At 35.2% G+C, this 16477-nt stretch overlaps 1 protein-coding gene across 3 annotated transcripts in view; it reads right to left on the bottom strand.

The window, feature by feature from the left end:
• Nucleotides 1-334: 334 nt before the first annotated feature.
• Nucleotides 335-16477, bottom strand: part of troap (trophinin associated protein) — a 103447-nt gene continuing 87304 nt past the window's right edge. For 2 of the 3 annotated variants that reach the window (XM_051924065.1, XM_051924066.1), the window contains exons 12-14: nt 10942-11308; nt 785-972; nt 335-697 (exon numbers count right to left, since the gene is read on the bottom strand). In XM_051924065.1, the coding sequence (XP_051780025.1) occupies nt 617-697; nt 785-972; nt 10942-11308 (636 nt within the window). In that variant the 3' untranslated portion in view covers nt 335-616. The remainder of the gene's footprint in view (nt 698-784; nt 973-10941; nt 11309-16477) is intronic. The other variant, XM_051924067.1, reaches the window with a different exon arrangement.

Below are 16477 nucleotides of genomic sequence, written 5' to 3'. Positions count from 1 at the left end.
TTTTAACCTCTCAAATTCAAATGATACAAAACAAGATCACATTATGTCTAACATTACACAATGACATCAGACGAACTTGCACACAGAGAAATGAATAAGACTATAATACAAAAAAATATAACTATATGAGATAAAAGTAATGTTTCAAATCATAAACACTTAGGGTAAGCTGTAAATAATGTGTGGGACTTAAGAGGCATCTTTAGATTTCAGAGTTTTTAAATCTGTGTAACACCATGTGTACTTGGACAAACACAACATGCTCTGTGTCTATTAGTTGTAACAGATTCCAAGTATGTCAGTTAGCTCAGGAAATAAAACAAAATCCTTGTAATTGACATGACAATTATATTTTATTTAGAAAGTTATATACATAAATTTCATAAGTTAAGACAGAGTGATTCAGGAGTGAATTTAAAGCTTAAAAGGCCCAAAGTGATTAGATAATGTGAGGATGCTCTGCTCACATACACAGTGCTGTGAAGTATCCCAAGGAAAGCACAGAACATGGATCTGTAGATAGACCCAACACTGAAACTCTTAAAAATGGGAAGGAATACTGAGTGTCACTTTCCAATATGGAAGTGTGAAACCTAAATGTTTGATTACCAGTATCTTAACTGGTAGCTGAAACTACTACAGGAAGCTCCGACTGAGCCTCTGGTAGATTTGCAGGCAAGACGACAGGAATAAATATCTGAAACAAGAAAAAGGCGAACAGAAGTTAAAGAACTGAAGAAAAGATGTAACCATTGCTTCACACGTGCAAAAATACAGAACTTACAATATTTTCTTGAAAGTACAGGGTTCCAGCTATCGGGTTAGTAAAGTTTCTGCAAAGGAAACGGTGCTGATCCAGTTTTCGACTCGTGTAGAAGGCACACTCCTCATCCAATAAGACATCTGTCATTCGCTGCCTGGCTTGTGCTGAAGTGAGAGGAGGCATCTTAGACCTTGGTCGAATTGAACCACCTGAGGAAAACATACTGCTTAGAATAGTCCATTAAACATAACTCACAATTCCTTAATGAAAAGTCAATAATTGCCGACAAAGCAGAAAAATATAACTTGAGCAATATTAGTTGTCTTACTTGCTAAGATTTCAAACACTTGCTTATTTTATTCTTAAACAACAGCATTTATTTGTTTTTATTAGCAATAAGATGCAAAAAATAAAGGAACCAGCAGTTGTCTGTCCACCATGTTTTCTTTTACACCTGCATGAAACCATTGTGCACTACTTGACTTAATAAAATACTTAGCAGGGAATTGAAGAGAAAAAAGTGAAGGATCAAGAATCACCCATCAGTTTTAGGCTTCAAATCATTTGGATGATATACTTAGAAAGGAAAAAATCTGCGTTATAAAAATGACCAACATTACAGAGTTAAAATCCCAATGAGCCATGAAATTAAATAAGAGCAATTACTGGCAAGGATTGCTTTTAGGACCAAAGTGGATCACACCAACCACCAACTTAGGAATAAAAGTGGAAATCGAGGACAGAAAGCCAGAGTGTTCATTTTAGATGCCAAGTATGAGCAAATGAAAACACAGAGTAATCCAAAGAAAGAGTGTGTACACTTTCTCTGTGCAGTGCAGTACAGAACAATGTGCATAATCTCGTGATCAGATACTCTGTTACTGCTCCACTGCCACTGTAGTATTGTGTGGTTTTTTGTTTTTTTTGTACAACGAATCATAGCATATATACAGCATAAATCAATCCACTTCACTCCCAACTTACGCATCACAATTTGAGAAATTCCAGTTTGACTTCCACACCAGTCACAGTACATGGCAGAAACCCATGTTGTAAATAACATTCTATTATCCCCTGATGAAGGAAATTGTACAGTAATTAGGTTGTCAGATTTAAGTGCAGTGTGACATAGGTGATCATTTTGTCACTTTTTAATTCTGTTGGAAACAACATTAGTTTTATTGAATCAGTGTGCAATTTAGCAATAATCTTTGACACTAGTGCTGTTTAAAACATACATTACAAAATTATCAAAAACCATTGTGAAAATGAAGAGCTCTCTAAATATGCAGGATACTGAGAAATGAAATCATGCATTTATTTCTAGTAAAATTGATTATTGTAATGCAGTGTTCACTGGCTGTTCAAATTGTTCACAATGCAGCTTTCATCTAATTCAAGATGATGCTGACAAGAATTATTATAAATACCAGAAAATATGAAATCATAACTCCAGTTCTCAAATCCTTACACTGGCTTCCAGTTAAGTTTCAAAATTTTAAGACTTCAAAATACTCCTTTTAACACAGTCTTAAATGGCCAAGGCCCTGCTTACTTATCTGAACTTGTTATTACTTATAAACCAGAGTACATTTTAAAATCTCATGATGCCGATTTATTTAAGGTTCCACATATTAATACAATAACAGCAGGAGGTTGAACTTTTACTTACAGTACCACAAAGCTGTTCAATGGTCTGCCTGCTAACATAAGAGATGCCTTTTCAGTTTCAGCTTTTAAATCCAGGCTGAACACTCACTATTTTAGTCTAGCATACCCAGACCTCAGTTGATGATTAGCTGTACACACTGCATTTCTGTTTGTTAGAAATCATTTATAAAATAGTATATTATTTATATTTTGGTAGAAATGACTAATTCTCTTCTAGTCTGTTTTTCCATCTGTATCTTGATGTAGCACTTGGTGCCACTGCTCTACTACCAAGCTGTTATCTTGAGAAATTGGAAAAGTCATCTCAGATAAAGGAGTACTGAAATCATCAGATGGAAAGATGCTCTCATCAGATGTGTTGACTTAGAATAGACTCTGCTACAGAAATGCCCAGGAGTGACCAGCTGGTTGAGGTCTCCAGGACTCTACCGATTTCTGACTTTGTCTTTGAATTTCTCTTTTATAATTACGATCTCTTCCATTGTGAACTCCCCTTAGCTCAACAATTAATTAATGAACAGATATGTTGGTTTTCATGTGTCCCATCAGTTTCTACTTAGTACAAATTAAGATACAGAATTGTTAACACACAGGAAACTAATTCTGTATTACGTAATTAGTATAATTTTGTCATATAATAGAATTTGTTTCTGACTAGTTTTTAAATTTTCAAATGTGAAAGATATTCCTATGTGAGGAAGAGGAAATTTTCGTTAGTGGATACAAACTTAAAATCGTGCTTATTATTCTGAACCCACTTTTTGCAAAATGAACGTGTTAGCCTCAGAAGTAGCACTTTAGGATCCAACCCTAGTCCATTGTGGGATTCGTTCATGCAAATCCTCACCCATCATAAAATATACATACCGTATGCCATAATATACTGTATGCTGGAGAACACACAAATACCATAGTGAACTTTGCCAAAATCAACTTCATTATTTTGGAGTGAAGTAGTAATGCTGACAGTGCTGCTCTGTGCAAATTTCATTTGAATGAAATAAAACTAAACATCTAATCACTACATCTGTCCGTAACAACTCAAATACATAACTATTATTTGGACTTCCTTTCTGTTTTGCCCATTTGCCTTTCTCTTGTCAGATCTATACACACACATACACAAGCAGCATAAATAAGTAAAGGGCTTTCTTAAGAAAGTCTCTTCACATGAAGCAGTACAGCTGAGTGAATATCAGATTCTTAAACTTCACTAGTGACACAGAACTGAGGCAATAACTAATAAATGTAATAATTCTCTAGGTAGGCTAAGTGAATGCCTCTCATTTAAACTGTCACAATTCTGTCACCTTGTGGCCAAAAGTTGGAATGTCAGCCAAATTCTGTAAATGTCCATATACACCATGGTGGTGTATACTAGCACTCCATCAGTGTCTTGTATTTTCTATTATATTAACACTGTATAAAACAAAACAGACCCATTTAATTTAATTTAATTTAATTTAATGTAGTGAATGAGGAACACAAGCTAAACATTTAATAAGGCTGGTATACCAGACAGTACACAAATTTACAATAGGCATATAAGAAAAAGTTACAATATGATGCGCATCTCTGCTTTATGTTCATGATATAATATATTTGATACATCTTTGCTCATCACTGTGGTAATTAATGTGTACTATAATGTGCTTGTGAGGACATGCATTCCACCCTAGTCTTGATCTATACATAGTCCTTTTTTGACTACTTTGTTGGATAGTTTAGCCAAAACTTTTCTTAAATATTTAGGCTCCTTTATACATGAAGCAGTATCATCAGATGGATTATAATGGCCTTGAATTGCAAGGAGCAGACAATTAAGAAATCTGCCATTTACAAAATTAGGGATAATTCTGAAAATTGGTGTGTATAGAAAATGCCAAAATATAAGAGATGGGTGGCATTTTAACAATTCTATCATTGCTGAGTGGAAGTTTACTAATTTAGTGGAATGCACTGATCAGAAAAGATCATTTAGAAAAAAAATTTAAATGTGTGGATATGCATTTAATAATTCATGTACTAATATAGTCTAACCTTCAAAAGTAAATACGAGTCTGAACATATTGTATTACTTTTGTAGCAAAATGCTTTGAATTTTGTTACAGCTTGCTTTCAATATAGAACAGTAGCACTTTCAGATTAAGCTCCTGCCTCCAATGATGATACAGCACATAAAAGTCAAAGGGTTCTTGTACACCGTGCACATGTATACCAGGACATACTGTGCGGTATACTGCATAATTATATACAGTATTTAAAATCTGTACTGTATCTGTACTGTGTAGAGAGGTAGCACCCCTGCAAGAAAACCACCTCTTCCAACCCTCGCAAACATATCCAGTTTTTAATACCTGGAAAAGTTTTGGGATTAAAATGCTCAGAGATCTTTATATAGACAACATATTTGCATCTTTTGAACAATTACATTCAAAATTCAACCTCCCAGCTAGACATTTCTTTCACTATCTTCAAATTAGAAATTTTGTTAAACAGAAATTGCCCAATTACTGCTCAATGCCGAGGAATTAAACACCATTTCCGCATTATATAAAATCTTATTAGAGTCCCTACTTTTCAAAGATCCAAGAGGACACTGGGAAGAAGATCTCTTAATCAATATATCAGAAAAGGAGTGGAAGGTAGCAAAGCAGAGAATTCACTCGAGCTCCATATGCGCAAAGCATAGAATTATTCAACTAAAAATTATGTATCGCGTTCATCTGTCTCGCTTAAAACTGTCCAAAATGTTTCCAGGGCAAGATCCAACCTGCGAATGCTGCAACCAAGCTCCTGCCTCACTGGGTCACATGTTCTGGGTCTGCACCAAATTAACAAAAATTTTTGTCCAAAATGAAAAGTGCCTTTCAGACAGCCTTGGGGTCACAATCCCTCCTAACCCATTAACAGCTGTGTTCGGTGTTCTTCCAGATGGACTTGAAGTGGAAAAGGACAAGCAAACGGTGATTGCATTCACTACACTTTTGGCACGCAGACTTATTCTGTTAAATTGGAAGAATCCTAACTCTCCTCTGATAAGTCAGTGGGAAACCGATGTTTTATATTATTTGAAATTGGAAAAAAATCAAATTCTCAGTTAGAGGATCTGTACAAAATTTTTTCAAAACCTGGCAGGATCTGATCAATATTATTTTACAATAGGAGAAATAACTATTACCGCATTTAATTCCCTTCTCCATCTCTTATTTACATATATATTTATTTCTCCCTTTCCTTTGCTTAATGTTGTCTTATTAAAAAGCCCTAAGCAATTCTCCTTTAGCTAAGCTCTCCTTCTCAGGGGTGGGGTTTGATTTGTCTTTAATTTGTTTGGTTATAAATTGATCTATTTGTATGGAATGATTACAATAAAAATTAATAAAATATATCTGTACTGTATGTCTGTAGCCAATCATCTGTTTATCAAGGGCAGAGAGGGGCTGAAGAAAGGCAGAAGGCAGTCATGGAGAGAACGCAAATACTTTACTAGACTTGCATTTCAGCTAAGTCTTGATGTATCGACTGACACTTTTTTTACATTAAAATTTTTTTTTTGCCTACTCTTTCATTATACACTAATTTGTTGAAACCGATCGTATTTTGCTTGTGCCCTTTGTTAATGCTGCCTGTTCCTATTTAGTGTGTTTGAAGTCATTTGATTCAGATGCTTACTAAAAAAAAATTGGATCACCGAGTTCTAGTTTCATCCCATGCTAGTTTAAACCCCCAAAACACCCCTTCAAAATGCAAACTGTATTGCACAAGGACATAAAACAAAGAATTGACAGACACAGAAAGAAACTGACAGAACCTCAAAAAGAATACCAGAATAATACACAACAGACACAAGAGCCAGCACACTAAAGCACTTGCATACATTTCATTAAACTCCAAAAATTAATTCTAGAAATTAGGAGAAGAGGTAGATCTTTTGCCCTGATTTAAAATAAATGAAGCAGCTTCACAAACAGATTTTAAAAAATGTTATCATTTGATATTAGTAAGCCTTTTCAGGATTTTGTCATTACAAAGAATGTCCTCCACACAATGTACCATGAAAGAGGAAAAGAAATATGAGGAACCAGAAACACAAACAGTGCAGTACAGGGATTAAGGAAAGCAGAAGGACCTTTCCCTAGAGTAGGCCTATTCAACTAGCGCCTGCAGTGCGAATCCAGCTGGTTTAATTTTTCAATGTTTCTACCATTCAATAAGTAACAATAGCCTTCCAAGGTCTACTGTTCAAGCAAATCAGCAAACGTAGATTGTGCAGTGGTAATATGGATATATCCCAGACTGGCTTTATTTAGTTTTAGAAAGGAAAAAAATAAAATTTGCATCTTAATCATTCACTTTTGGACGCAAAATGACAATGCCTACCCCAACCCAGAAAAAATGTGCATTTTGATTGCCATTAATTGAATCTTACCACTGGAATTTGTGCTAGCAGTTTTGTATAATAATGTCATGAGATATTGAACAATAGCGAATTCAACATTCCTTTCCAAAATAGAAAAAAAGGGATAGCAAAAACCTTTTTCTCCAACTGGACTGGACTGACAAATACTTTTTGACTTTGCATGAATACTACAAGTGTTAAACTGGTTGTGTTTACTGTGTACAGAAAGTTTGGCTGTGATAAAACAGTACAATGTGAAGAAGCACTATATGGTGCAGCATGGCTCGTTTTCTAACCCCCAAGAGGAATCAAATGAGTGGAGAATAAAGGTACAGTCACTGTTTGAATCTCTACAACAGAGATGGGAGGTGGCCCTTATTCATTTTTGTAAGGAACAGTAGTTAGATTCTGGCAAAACATAATTAGCCTTTTACAGACTGTTAAAATACAGCATACTGTTCATGTAGATGAGGGGATTTGTGACAAAACAATTAGGGATAGTGTGTCTGCTTCCATTACAAAGATGCCCCTCGTTGATATATCAAGTCTTTGAAAGGTAGAACTTCTTGCCAATAATCCTTAGGAAAAGCTTTAACCTTAATTGCTGTTGACAAAATGAATAGATCAATGCAACATTACACAGCTATATCTCTATGCAAGATTTTTTTGATGGAGTACACTTACAGGAAGAACTTCTTGGGATTAAATAGGTGGGAGGAAATACTTATGGGTGAGGTGAATTTTAAACGATTGTTCCTTTTTTTCTGACAAACACGAACTTGATTTGCAAAGGATTAACCTTTAGGTTATCATCAACATTGCACTAGTTATTTTAGGTTCAGCACAACGTAGCTGATAACTAGGCTATTTGCAATTATTCTTCATATGCAGTTTTTACATTGCTTTGTTATCACTCTGTCCAAAGTGGGGAGCAGAAACATATCATGAAAACAGTTATAGTACTAGTACTGTAAAATTAATGTGTGTAACTTCCAGCAAGAAGCACTGCCCATTTTGCCAGCTGCTCACCGACACATCAGCAGATCAAACTGACATAATGATGTTTGACGGTGCAGCAAAGAAAGGATCCTAAATCATTTCTGTGAACCCTGCCAGAAAATTGCATCTTATTGGCATGAGTGTCAACATAAATGTAGATGGCAGCTCAGAGTACATACAGGACAAACAATTTATGGCAGCTCTCTGTTTTGTATGCAGCATTTTAATACACTTGAACTCAATGAATCTAAAATTACAGGGGCAATTGTAATTTGTTGGCGACTTAGTGGAGCATCTTTCTGTATTCAAGGCAAATCTAGAGATTTTCACATACAACCTAAAGGCAATGAAATTATAGCACTTTCCACAGCGTAGAGTAGAGTACTTTTGAGCAGACAAACAGCAGCACATATGGCACCTACTATGGCAGACTTTCTTAAACAACTGACAAAGAGGTTTGCAGAGAGATTCCAAGATGTCATTATTCATACCAAGATGTTGGAGTTTGACAATGATCCATTCTCCATCATATCGGAGTCAAGTATCTGTGTCAAAACCAAGGAAGCACGTCCACGTATTGATGAGAGCTCACAACAAGTGGAATAAGTTGACGTTTGTCTTAAGGCAGCATTTGCAGTCTGAGGGTGCTGTGGGTCTTTGGACTTCTCAGGTCAATTAATATCAATACCCAAATATGAGAAAACCAGCCTTGCTAATTTTGACAATGCTTGGATCCATTCACATTTGTGAGCCAACTTTTTTCTCATATGAATGTCATTAAAATGAGCACACATTGCCAAGATGTATCATTTTCTAAGGATTGCTCTCACTTCATATGAGCTAAGCTGTAATATCTAAGTGCAATTGAGAGTATGTTTATAAGTAGTTCTACCTGTACCATTCCAAAGTTAATCTGCTACCTATTGTGTTTTAATGAAGAATACCATATAATGTTATTGTATGTTCAGATCTTCTTGATATCATGCTTATATTCTGTTCTGTGTAATAAAATACGGACTCATTTTAACCAGTGTTTATCTACTTTTAAGATACAATTTAAATTGTTTAGTTTTATTTTTTAGTTCTTATTTAGTTTTTTACCATTTTCTAATTTTAATATTTAGTTTTAGCTTTCTGTCATTTTCTAATTTTAGGGTTTTTTTTTTGTTTGTTTTTCCTTATTTTGTCACCATTATCTAATTTTTAACGTTTTTGTCACATAGTTATTAGTTTTGTATTACCAAAAATGTCCACACAGACACAATTTTGCAAGTATAAAAATAGTTTTGAAATTATTTGTCAGATTATCATTCATGGTGTACCTATGAACATAAAAAATAGAATTCAATTTTGTCTTGATAATTTGAAAGTTCTAGGCTTTCCTGTATAATCAAAAAATACAAGAATCAAATAAGTGTGCTCTAATGTCATTTGTTACCTTAACCAGCAACAAGGTTTAAGCAAATGTTTATTTAATTTCAAAAACACTTTGTTACTTTTTAGATTCCCTTTGCAAGCAGTAAGATCACCACACACATTTTATATTATTTTGATATCTTCTGATGCAAACTATATGTCATCTACCCATTTTGAAACTTGGAATGTGTATTTTTTCAGAGAATTCTTATTTTGCTTATTTTTTTTTAAATACTATTGAAATCACTACTTAATTTCTGTTAATAATAGCAATATCAGAAATGGAGATTAACGTTTTTCCATGTATATACTGAATTTCTACAAGCATACCATTTATGTTAAAATACTGAACATCTGTTATAGCAACATCTAGATCTTTCACTTAATAAGCAACAAGCAAAACCCTGGGAGCTTCTTGTAAGCCTAACCTGGGAGGATGTAATTTAACAACACATGTAGGAATAAACATATTTTGGCAATTTAGACCGCTTAATGACACACTTATAAAATCCAGCAATTAAACACTATCTGCACATTCAAATTATGCACACTCAGTCCACATACACATAGGGGAACCATTCAAGCTCCATACAGACACTGGTCAGGTTAGCAATTTCTATATTGCCTTTTGAATGCACTGAGCACTTCATAAACAGTCAAAGGAATACAACAGAAAAAAGCATTAATAACACGATATAAACTTTTATAACTTAAACTTCTGAGCCAAGCATATTCAAGTCACAATGTCTACATACAGGAGCCCCTTAATGTTAAACAAAATACTGGCAAAAATATTTAAAAATCTACTATCAACTTAGTCCTACAGATTTGTTTTCAGTGTTTAGCTAACTAAAAAGTGTTGGTAAACTTGAGTGGTACAGAAATAAGGGACCTGCCTCTCCATGGAGGCCAATGACTATCATCGAGGAATACTATGTGATGTTGACTTCATAGCAATTGATTTCCACCACTCGTGTAAACTAGTACAACAAAGTTATACTTACACTTGTACTTAATTTCTGGAAACAGGAAAAAGGTAGTAGCATATATCATTAGAAACATCCTAATTAAAACTCCCTCTGTTATTTTTCAGCTTCCCATCTTTACTATAGTATGCCAGCCACCACAGCTTTGCAGATGAATTCATGGAAACCATAGAGGTGCGAGGTACACTCATTCTAACTACTTGCGACATTAATATGCATTATCACAGATTATGTGAATAAAGTACTTGTGGAGGTGGAGACAATAAATAAGATCAGCCATTTGAAAAGAAAAACTGCTTATGGTGGTAGTAATCAGTTAAAAATGTGGTTGCTGGCTTGGTAACTCATTAAATATTCTGATTTACCATATAAACAAACAAAAAAATGGCCTTAAAGATACAATATTCTACAAAGTGAAGAATGTCAGACTCTCATAATTAACAGAAGAATAATTCTTAAACCAAATAAATTAATAAATAACACATATATATTTTACCATTTAAGGCCAGAAACGTGAGCAAAATGCATTTTATGTTGGGAGTACTTTTGTTTCTACTACTCATTATTTTTACTATTCTTCTCTGTGATGAAAAAGGGAAAGCTACAGTTTTCCTTATTACTTTGTTTCTGATTTGAAGACTTGTTATCAGACCACAAGGACCAGTGTGTCCACACTACTACTTTTTTTTTTTAAATCACCATACCTCCATTCAGTGAAAGGGCTGCACAAGACTGTAATGCTGAACAGCCTGATGCAACATTCTCTGGGTCAGTCAAAGAAGGTGATCCTGATGATCTAAAAAGTACTGGACTAGAGGCAAACTGTTCCTTTTCCATAGCAATGGATGACTGAGAAAAAGCAGAATTCTGTGAGGCTTGGGTCTGTGTAACTGCTACAACAGGAAGGGGCAGCGGCCCACATACTTTTCCACCTTGAGAAAACATAATAACAGATTCTCTGTGTACAGCCTGGAAAAAAGGAGGAGGAACTGAAGGGACAGCTTGATTTTGTTGTGAATGGGACTTCTCTTTATGTTGGTAATCTGTATGCTCCTTGTCCATTGGGGATTTCTGAAAAGAAAAAGAAAACTGAGCTTTAACTGACTTCAGAATAAAACAGATTTATGCCAAATTAACAATTTAAAACTTGACCTTCAGTGTAAAACAACATTTTAGATTAATTGCATGGGCATCCCTTTACCCCAGTTGGTAGTGCTGCTGCCAAATTGACTCCATGTCCAAAGTCTGAATCCTGGACTCCAGTATATTCATTGATCCAAAAAGCTACATTGAGTAGAGTTATCACATGCTCCACTTCCTCAGCTTCGCTGCCTAGCAGAGCAGATTGCTCTCTCTACAAGTGCCAAATAGCAAGCAAGAAGGATGCATCCCTGTTTTAAATTCAGACCAATTTTGACACTTTTCATATAGCTAGAATAAAATAAAGTTCAGCTAAATAATATACAAAAAAGTTTAAAATTATCCTTTGCCGAGTCTCTTTATAATTAGTTCTGATATGAATGTCAACACAGCTTAGAAGAAAATTATTCAGGTTTTGTTTGGATCAAGGTTAAAGCTTGGTAATCAATATAACCTGTCATTTTACCTTCTTTGGAAGTTTGGTTCTTTTCAGTGCAACATCCTCCTCAACTTTTTATAAACTTCTTCATGAAAATAGTTTGATGTTTTTAAATGTGCCAAATTATTTACTTTTTGACTTTCACACACCTCAACGCTGCATCATTGACTTCTGTGACTGTTAGTGTAGTGACTGAAGTACTGCATTCCCAGAAAGGGCCCTCCTGTTTACAAACAATTCTTTGCTGTATGTCCATGTTAAAAGAAAAAGTTATGTAGAGTGACATATTGGACCTAAAAAAAGGATAACCAGCCAGAAATATATATTTAATTTTTAAAACTTTTTCCCATCCATTTGTGATCAAATCTACCAGAGTCTAATCTGAAAGTATCAGACAAGCGAGAAAGCAAAAGCAGACAGCAAAGACAAGAAAATGTTTAGGCTAGTAGTAATGGAGTCTGATGAAGAATGTTCACTGTTAATTCAATATCGTAATTCAACAAGTTCTACAGTTCACTTTGTTTACCAGGCTAGTTACATGCAATTTGTGATTTTTGTTTGCAATTTTTACAGAAAGCTGCTTTCCTTGTCATCAGCCAATTTCACTTCAAATATCACTGCAGGATTTTTACAATGTTTTTTTTTTTTTTTTTTTTTAAATTGTGTGAACTTGATGGTGGACCCAATGCATCTGCCTTCCCTGGGGTTCTTCTCTAAACATGCATAAGATACTTTTCAAGTCTTTTTTTTTTTTTTTTTAGTTAAAATATTTGTAAAATGGTTTCTGAAAGTTAGTAAAGCAAACCTCAAAGTAAGTTTCAAAAAGAGTGGGCATAAAGCAAACTTATAAGGTCACTTTAATGAGAGTAAATAACTAAGTGGCTAATTGGCATTTCATGCCAAGTTTTAATAACTGATTACTACAAGGTTGTCTATGGTGCTGGTCTTTTATCTACAACAAATAAGCTCAACTTAGCATTTAATTTACTGGGTACAGATGTCTGTTTATCATCTCAATCAAGAAAATCCATATTGGAAAAATCCAACACAGCAAGTATGTATAAGAAATGATACAACACTTAAATCACACTTCCTGTTTTTCCAGTTTTTACGGTACACACGCCAGTTTATATCAATTCTGGTCTGAAAATAAAATTAAAAATTTCTACCCAGCATGCAAAAAGCTCCTAAATGTAGTAAGGGCACCAAAGGCAAGTCAAATAAATGGAATGGTCTAACTTGGGCAATGCAAAGAAAAGAAAATTGACCTTGTAAAAGACAGATCTGGTAAATGAGAGCCAAAATTAATTGGAATATCCATTACTGTACTTGAATGAGACAAAAGACTTTAAAACGTTTTACAGCTGACAAGATGGTTACTGGCCTGACAGTACCAGGGAAGCCTAATAGACATTTTGTGATCCTGCAGCATAGAGTGCAGATTTTGGATAAGGTAATTTTTTTTTTTTTTTTAAATAAAGAGCAGGGATTCAGTAGGAGAAGCTGCCAGCACAGTGCACTATAGTTAGAAGACCCCAAACTGTGCCATTAATTCTTTGCAGTTACTCTAAAATTGTTCTAAAACAAAAATAAGCCTAGGATGAAGAGTTCATACTTAGTACTCATCAGTCTTAAGAGTCAGAAGGAAACAGGCAGATAGAGAAAAAAAATTAAGTGGGAGTATTTTTTCAGCCCAAGCAGACACCGTACCTGAAAGTGAGGTAAGTCTATATATAATATTGAGCTCTTTCTAAATACTTAGTGTGCTGAAACAAGCTAAATTTTGAGTTGTGTCAACATAAATGTAATTTTGCACTCCACAGAATACTTTATTCATCAGGCTTGTTTGGTTACCTAGGTTGTCAAGACAACAAGGCACAGTAGTAATGTCTTGGCCAAAGAGACAATATGAGTCAAAATGAAAAAAATGAAATACAGTTATAAGCTTTCGGGAGTTCAGCAATTAAGCAAACACGTGAGCCTGACCACTGTGCAACTGCTGAATGTTAGAATTAACAAACCATGTAAAACCATGCCGGTAATGTTCCTTACAGCTTACTGAATAATGCAGTCACACCCACTCTCTTAAGGCAAGAAATAAATCTGCTTTTCAAAATAATTAAATAACAACCTTGAAATTCTTTGATATACTATTCATTATACTATATTAAGTATAAGGGTAGGGACACCAAGTGCTGAAGATAATCAGAGTTACTATAAAACAGTTTTTGGAAGAATGCCATTTTAAGGCTAACTTTTATTATACATGTGATGAAGGAATTAGCAGACTTGTTCAGAATTTTTTGCTGTATGCTTAAATAAAAAAAAAGATAAATTCCTTTCAATATTAATTTGGCACAGAGTCAAAGTTTTTCTTGTTCCAGTCATTGCTTTCAATGAAAGATAAAGCAAGGTTACATCACAGGAAGACATGGGCTTCACATCTACAAAGAATAACAAAATCTGTTACAGCCCCATTCCCCAGGTGATAGATCCAGAGGTCTGGAACTACAGGACCAACATTAATGTTCTCCTAGGGTCACTACTACTTTGAGATTTTTAGCCCTGCCTGAGTGTCCACCCAAAGTCTGGAGAGAAAAAAAAACAAACAAACAAAAAAAAAAGTAGTAATATCTCATCCACATATTTTAACAGTTGCCTAAGTGCCTGGTGAAATCTAGTCAGTTTTAATTGATCCTTTGAGTGTAGAAGTGCTCCCTGGTTTATGTTTGAAATGTACTTCACCCCAAATTCGTTTGTTATCCTAACTGGAAGAATTCACAGAAAATAACTATCTGCATTACAGTTTTTGTATAAGGCACCAACAAAAAGTTCTACATTCAGAGAAGACAGAATTTTCATTACCCAAGTCTAGGGAAATTTCTTCATAGAACATCAAGGTAGATAATCAATCAAACAAACAAACAAATAAATAAAAGCAGTGTCTAGCGATCTTGAGCAAAGTTCAAGAATGTAATGAATTAGTACAGAATAGAAAGATACCGTGTTTCCCCGAAAATAAGACAGGGTCTTATATTAATTTTTGCTCCAAAAGATATATAAAAGATATCTTATATTTATTCATACACAACAATATACATTTATCCAAATACAGTCATGTCATCTTCTTCTGGAATATCATCATAACTCTCCACATTCAAACCCTGAATTTCTTGCTACTCCAGCCACTTTTAGGATCCTCCAGGATCGATATGCGTGCTTTGATGTTTGATGAATGGTTTGATGTGGTGAAGCAAAATGGTGACATACAAATGCATTCGTTGTGCTTTGATGTTCAAGTGCCACATATTTCCCCAAGTAATGACACGACACATTTTAAAAGTCTCACATACCACCTTCTGTGCAGTCTTTTTTTTTTTTGTTTGCACCTTTACAATACCATCAGAATGTAGGCGGCGTATTTGAGCCACAGAAAAAAAAAAATCTATAATAATAAAAGGCAAAGCCCTCACTGACTGATTCACTCACTCACTGATGACTGACTCACTCATCACTAATTCTCCAACTTCCCGTGTAGGTGGAAGGCTGAAATTTGGCAGGCTGATTCCTTACAGCTTACTTACAAAAGTTAGGCAGGTTTCATTTAGAAATTCAACGCGTAACGGTCATAACTGGAACCTCTTTTTTCACAATATACTGTAATGGACGGCAGCTCGATGGCCGTGGGAGGAGGAGTTGAGTGTCACGTCATCACGCCTCCCACGTAATCACGTGAAAAGACTGTGAACGCAGTAGGGACAAATGAAGGAGGAGCCGCAAACAGCGAAGAACAAAAAATTCATTAAACAATTGAGAAGGGAGCGAGTGAAGCATACAAGCATGTTCATAAGGGAAACAAAGCATGGTGTAAAACGTAAGTTTAAATTAAGTTTATAGAAACGCTCCCGCTGCGGATTGCAATAACATATTCGCAAGATAAAAGTTTAATGAGAAGACACGAGGTATAAACGAACCACACGCCGTAGGGCAACGTTAGGGGCAACAGTTTCAACCATTCTATGATCTGCTTCTCGCAACTGAAAGACGGCACATGGCGGATGTTAGCCCACTTGCTCACCGCAACGTTAGGGGCTTCAACTCTGGTGCTGACGATATTAGATTCTCGAGAGGGGATGCAGTGAGTGTGTATGCCTGATGAGCCCAGAATTAAGGAGAAACACGTGTCGCATACTCTTTGCATTATTTGAAAGTAAACTATTAAAACCATTCTATGATCAGCTTCTGGGAACAGAAAGAGGGCACGTGGCGGATGTAAGGCGACTTCCTGACCAACCACAAGCGTAACCTGGCAGGTAACCATCCATACAGTCAGATTATGATTCAGAAAACGAATGCCATGAATTTAATTACCACGATCTACATACTGTCAAATAAACGAAACACACGCCATAGCGGGACAGCTGTGAAAAGCGAGGTTCACAAAAAAACAGATCCTTAACAAATTGTTATTGGTATATTTTCGATCCGTTTAAAAAGGTTTTATTTTCTTCTTAAAAAATTAAAACCAGTACTTCGCCGCAATGAAGCACGAGAATTTGGCTATATATATCTGCTTCTCACAATTAAAAGAGGGCACGTGGCGGATTTTAGATGACTTCATGACCAAACATAAGTGTTACCTGCCAGGTAGGGTTACCACT

This window comes from Erpetoichthys calabaricus, chromosome 3 (genome assembly GCF_900747795.2).
Source record: "Erpetoichthys calabaricus chromosome 3, fErpCal1.3, whole genome shotgun sequence".
In the NCBI taxonomy this organism is placed as follows: domain Eukaryota; kingdom Metazoa; phylum Chordata; class Cladistia; order Polypteriformes; family Polypteridae; genus Erpetoichthys; species Erpetoichthys calabaricus.
The sequence above is the reverse complement of the archived record's forward strand: the minus strand, read 5'-3'. Positions and strand labels throughout refer to the sequence as shown.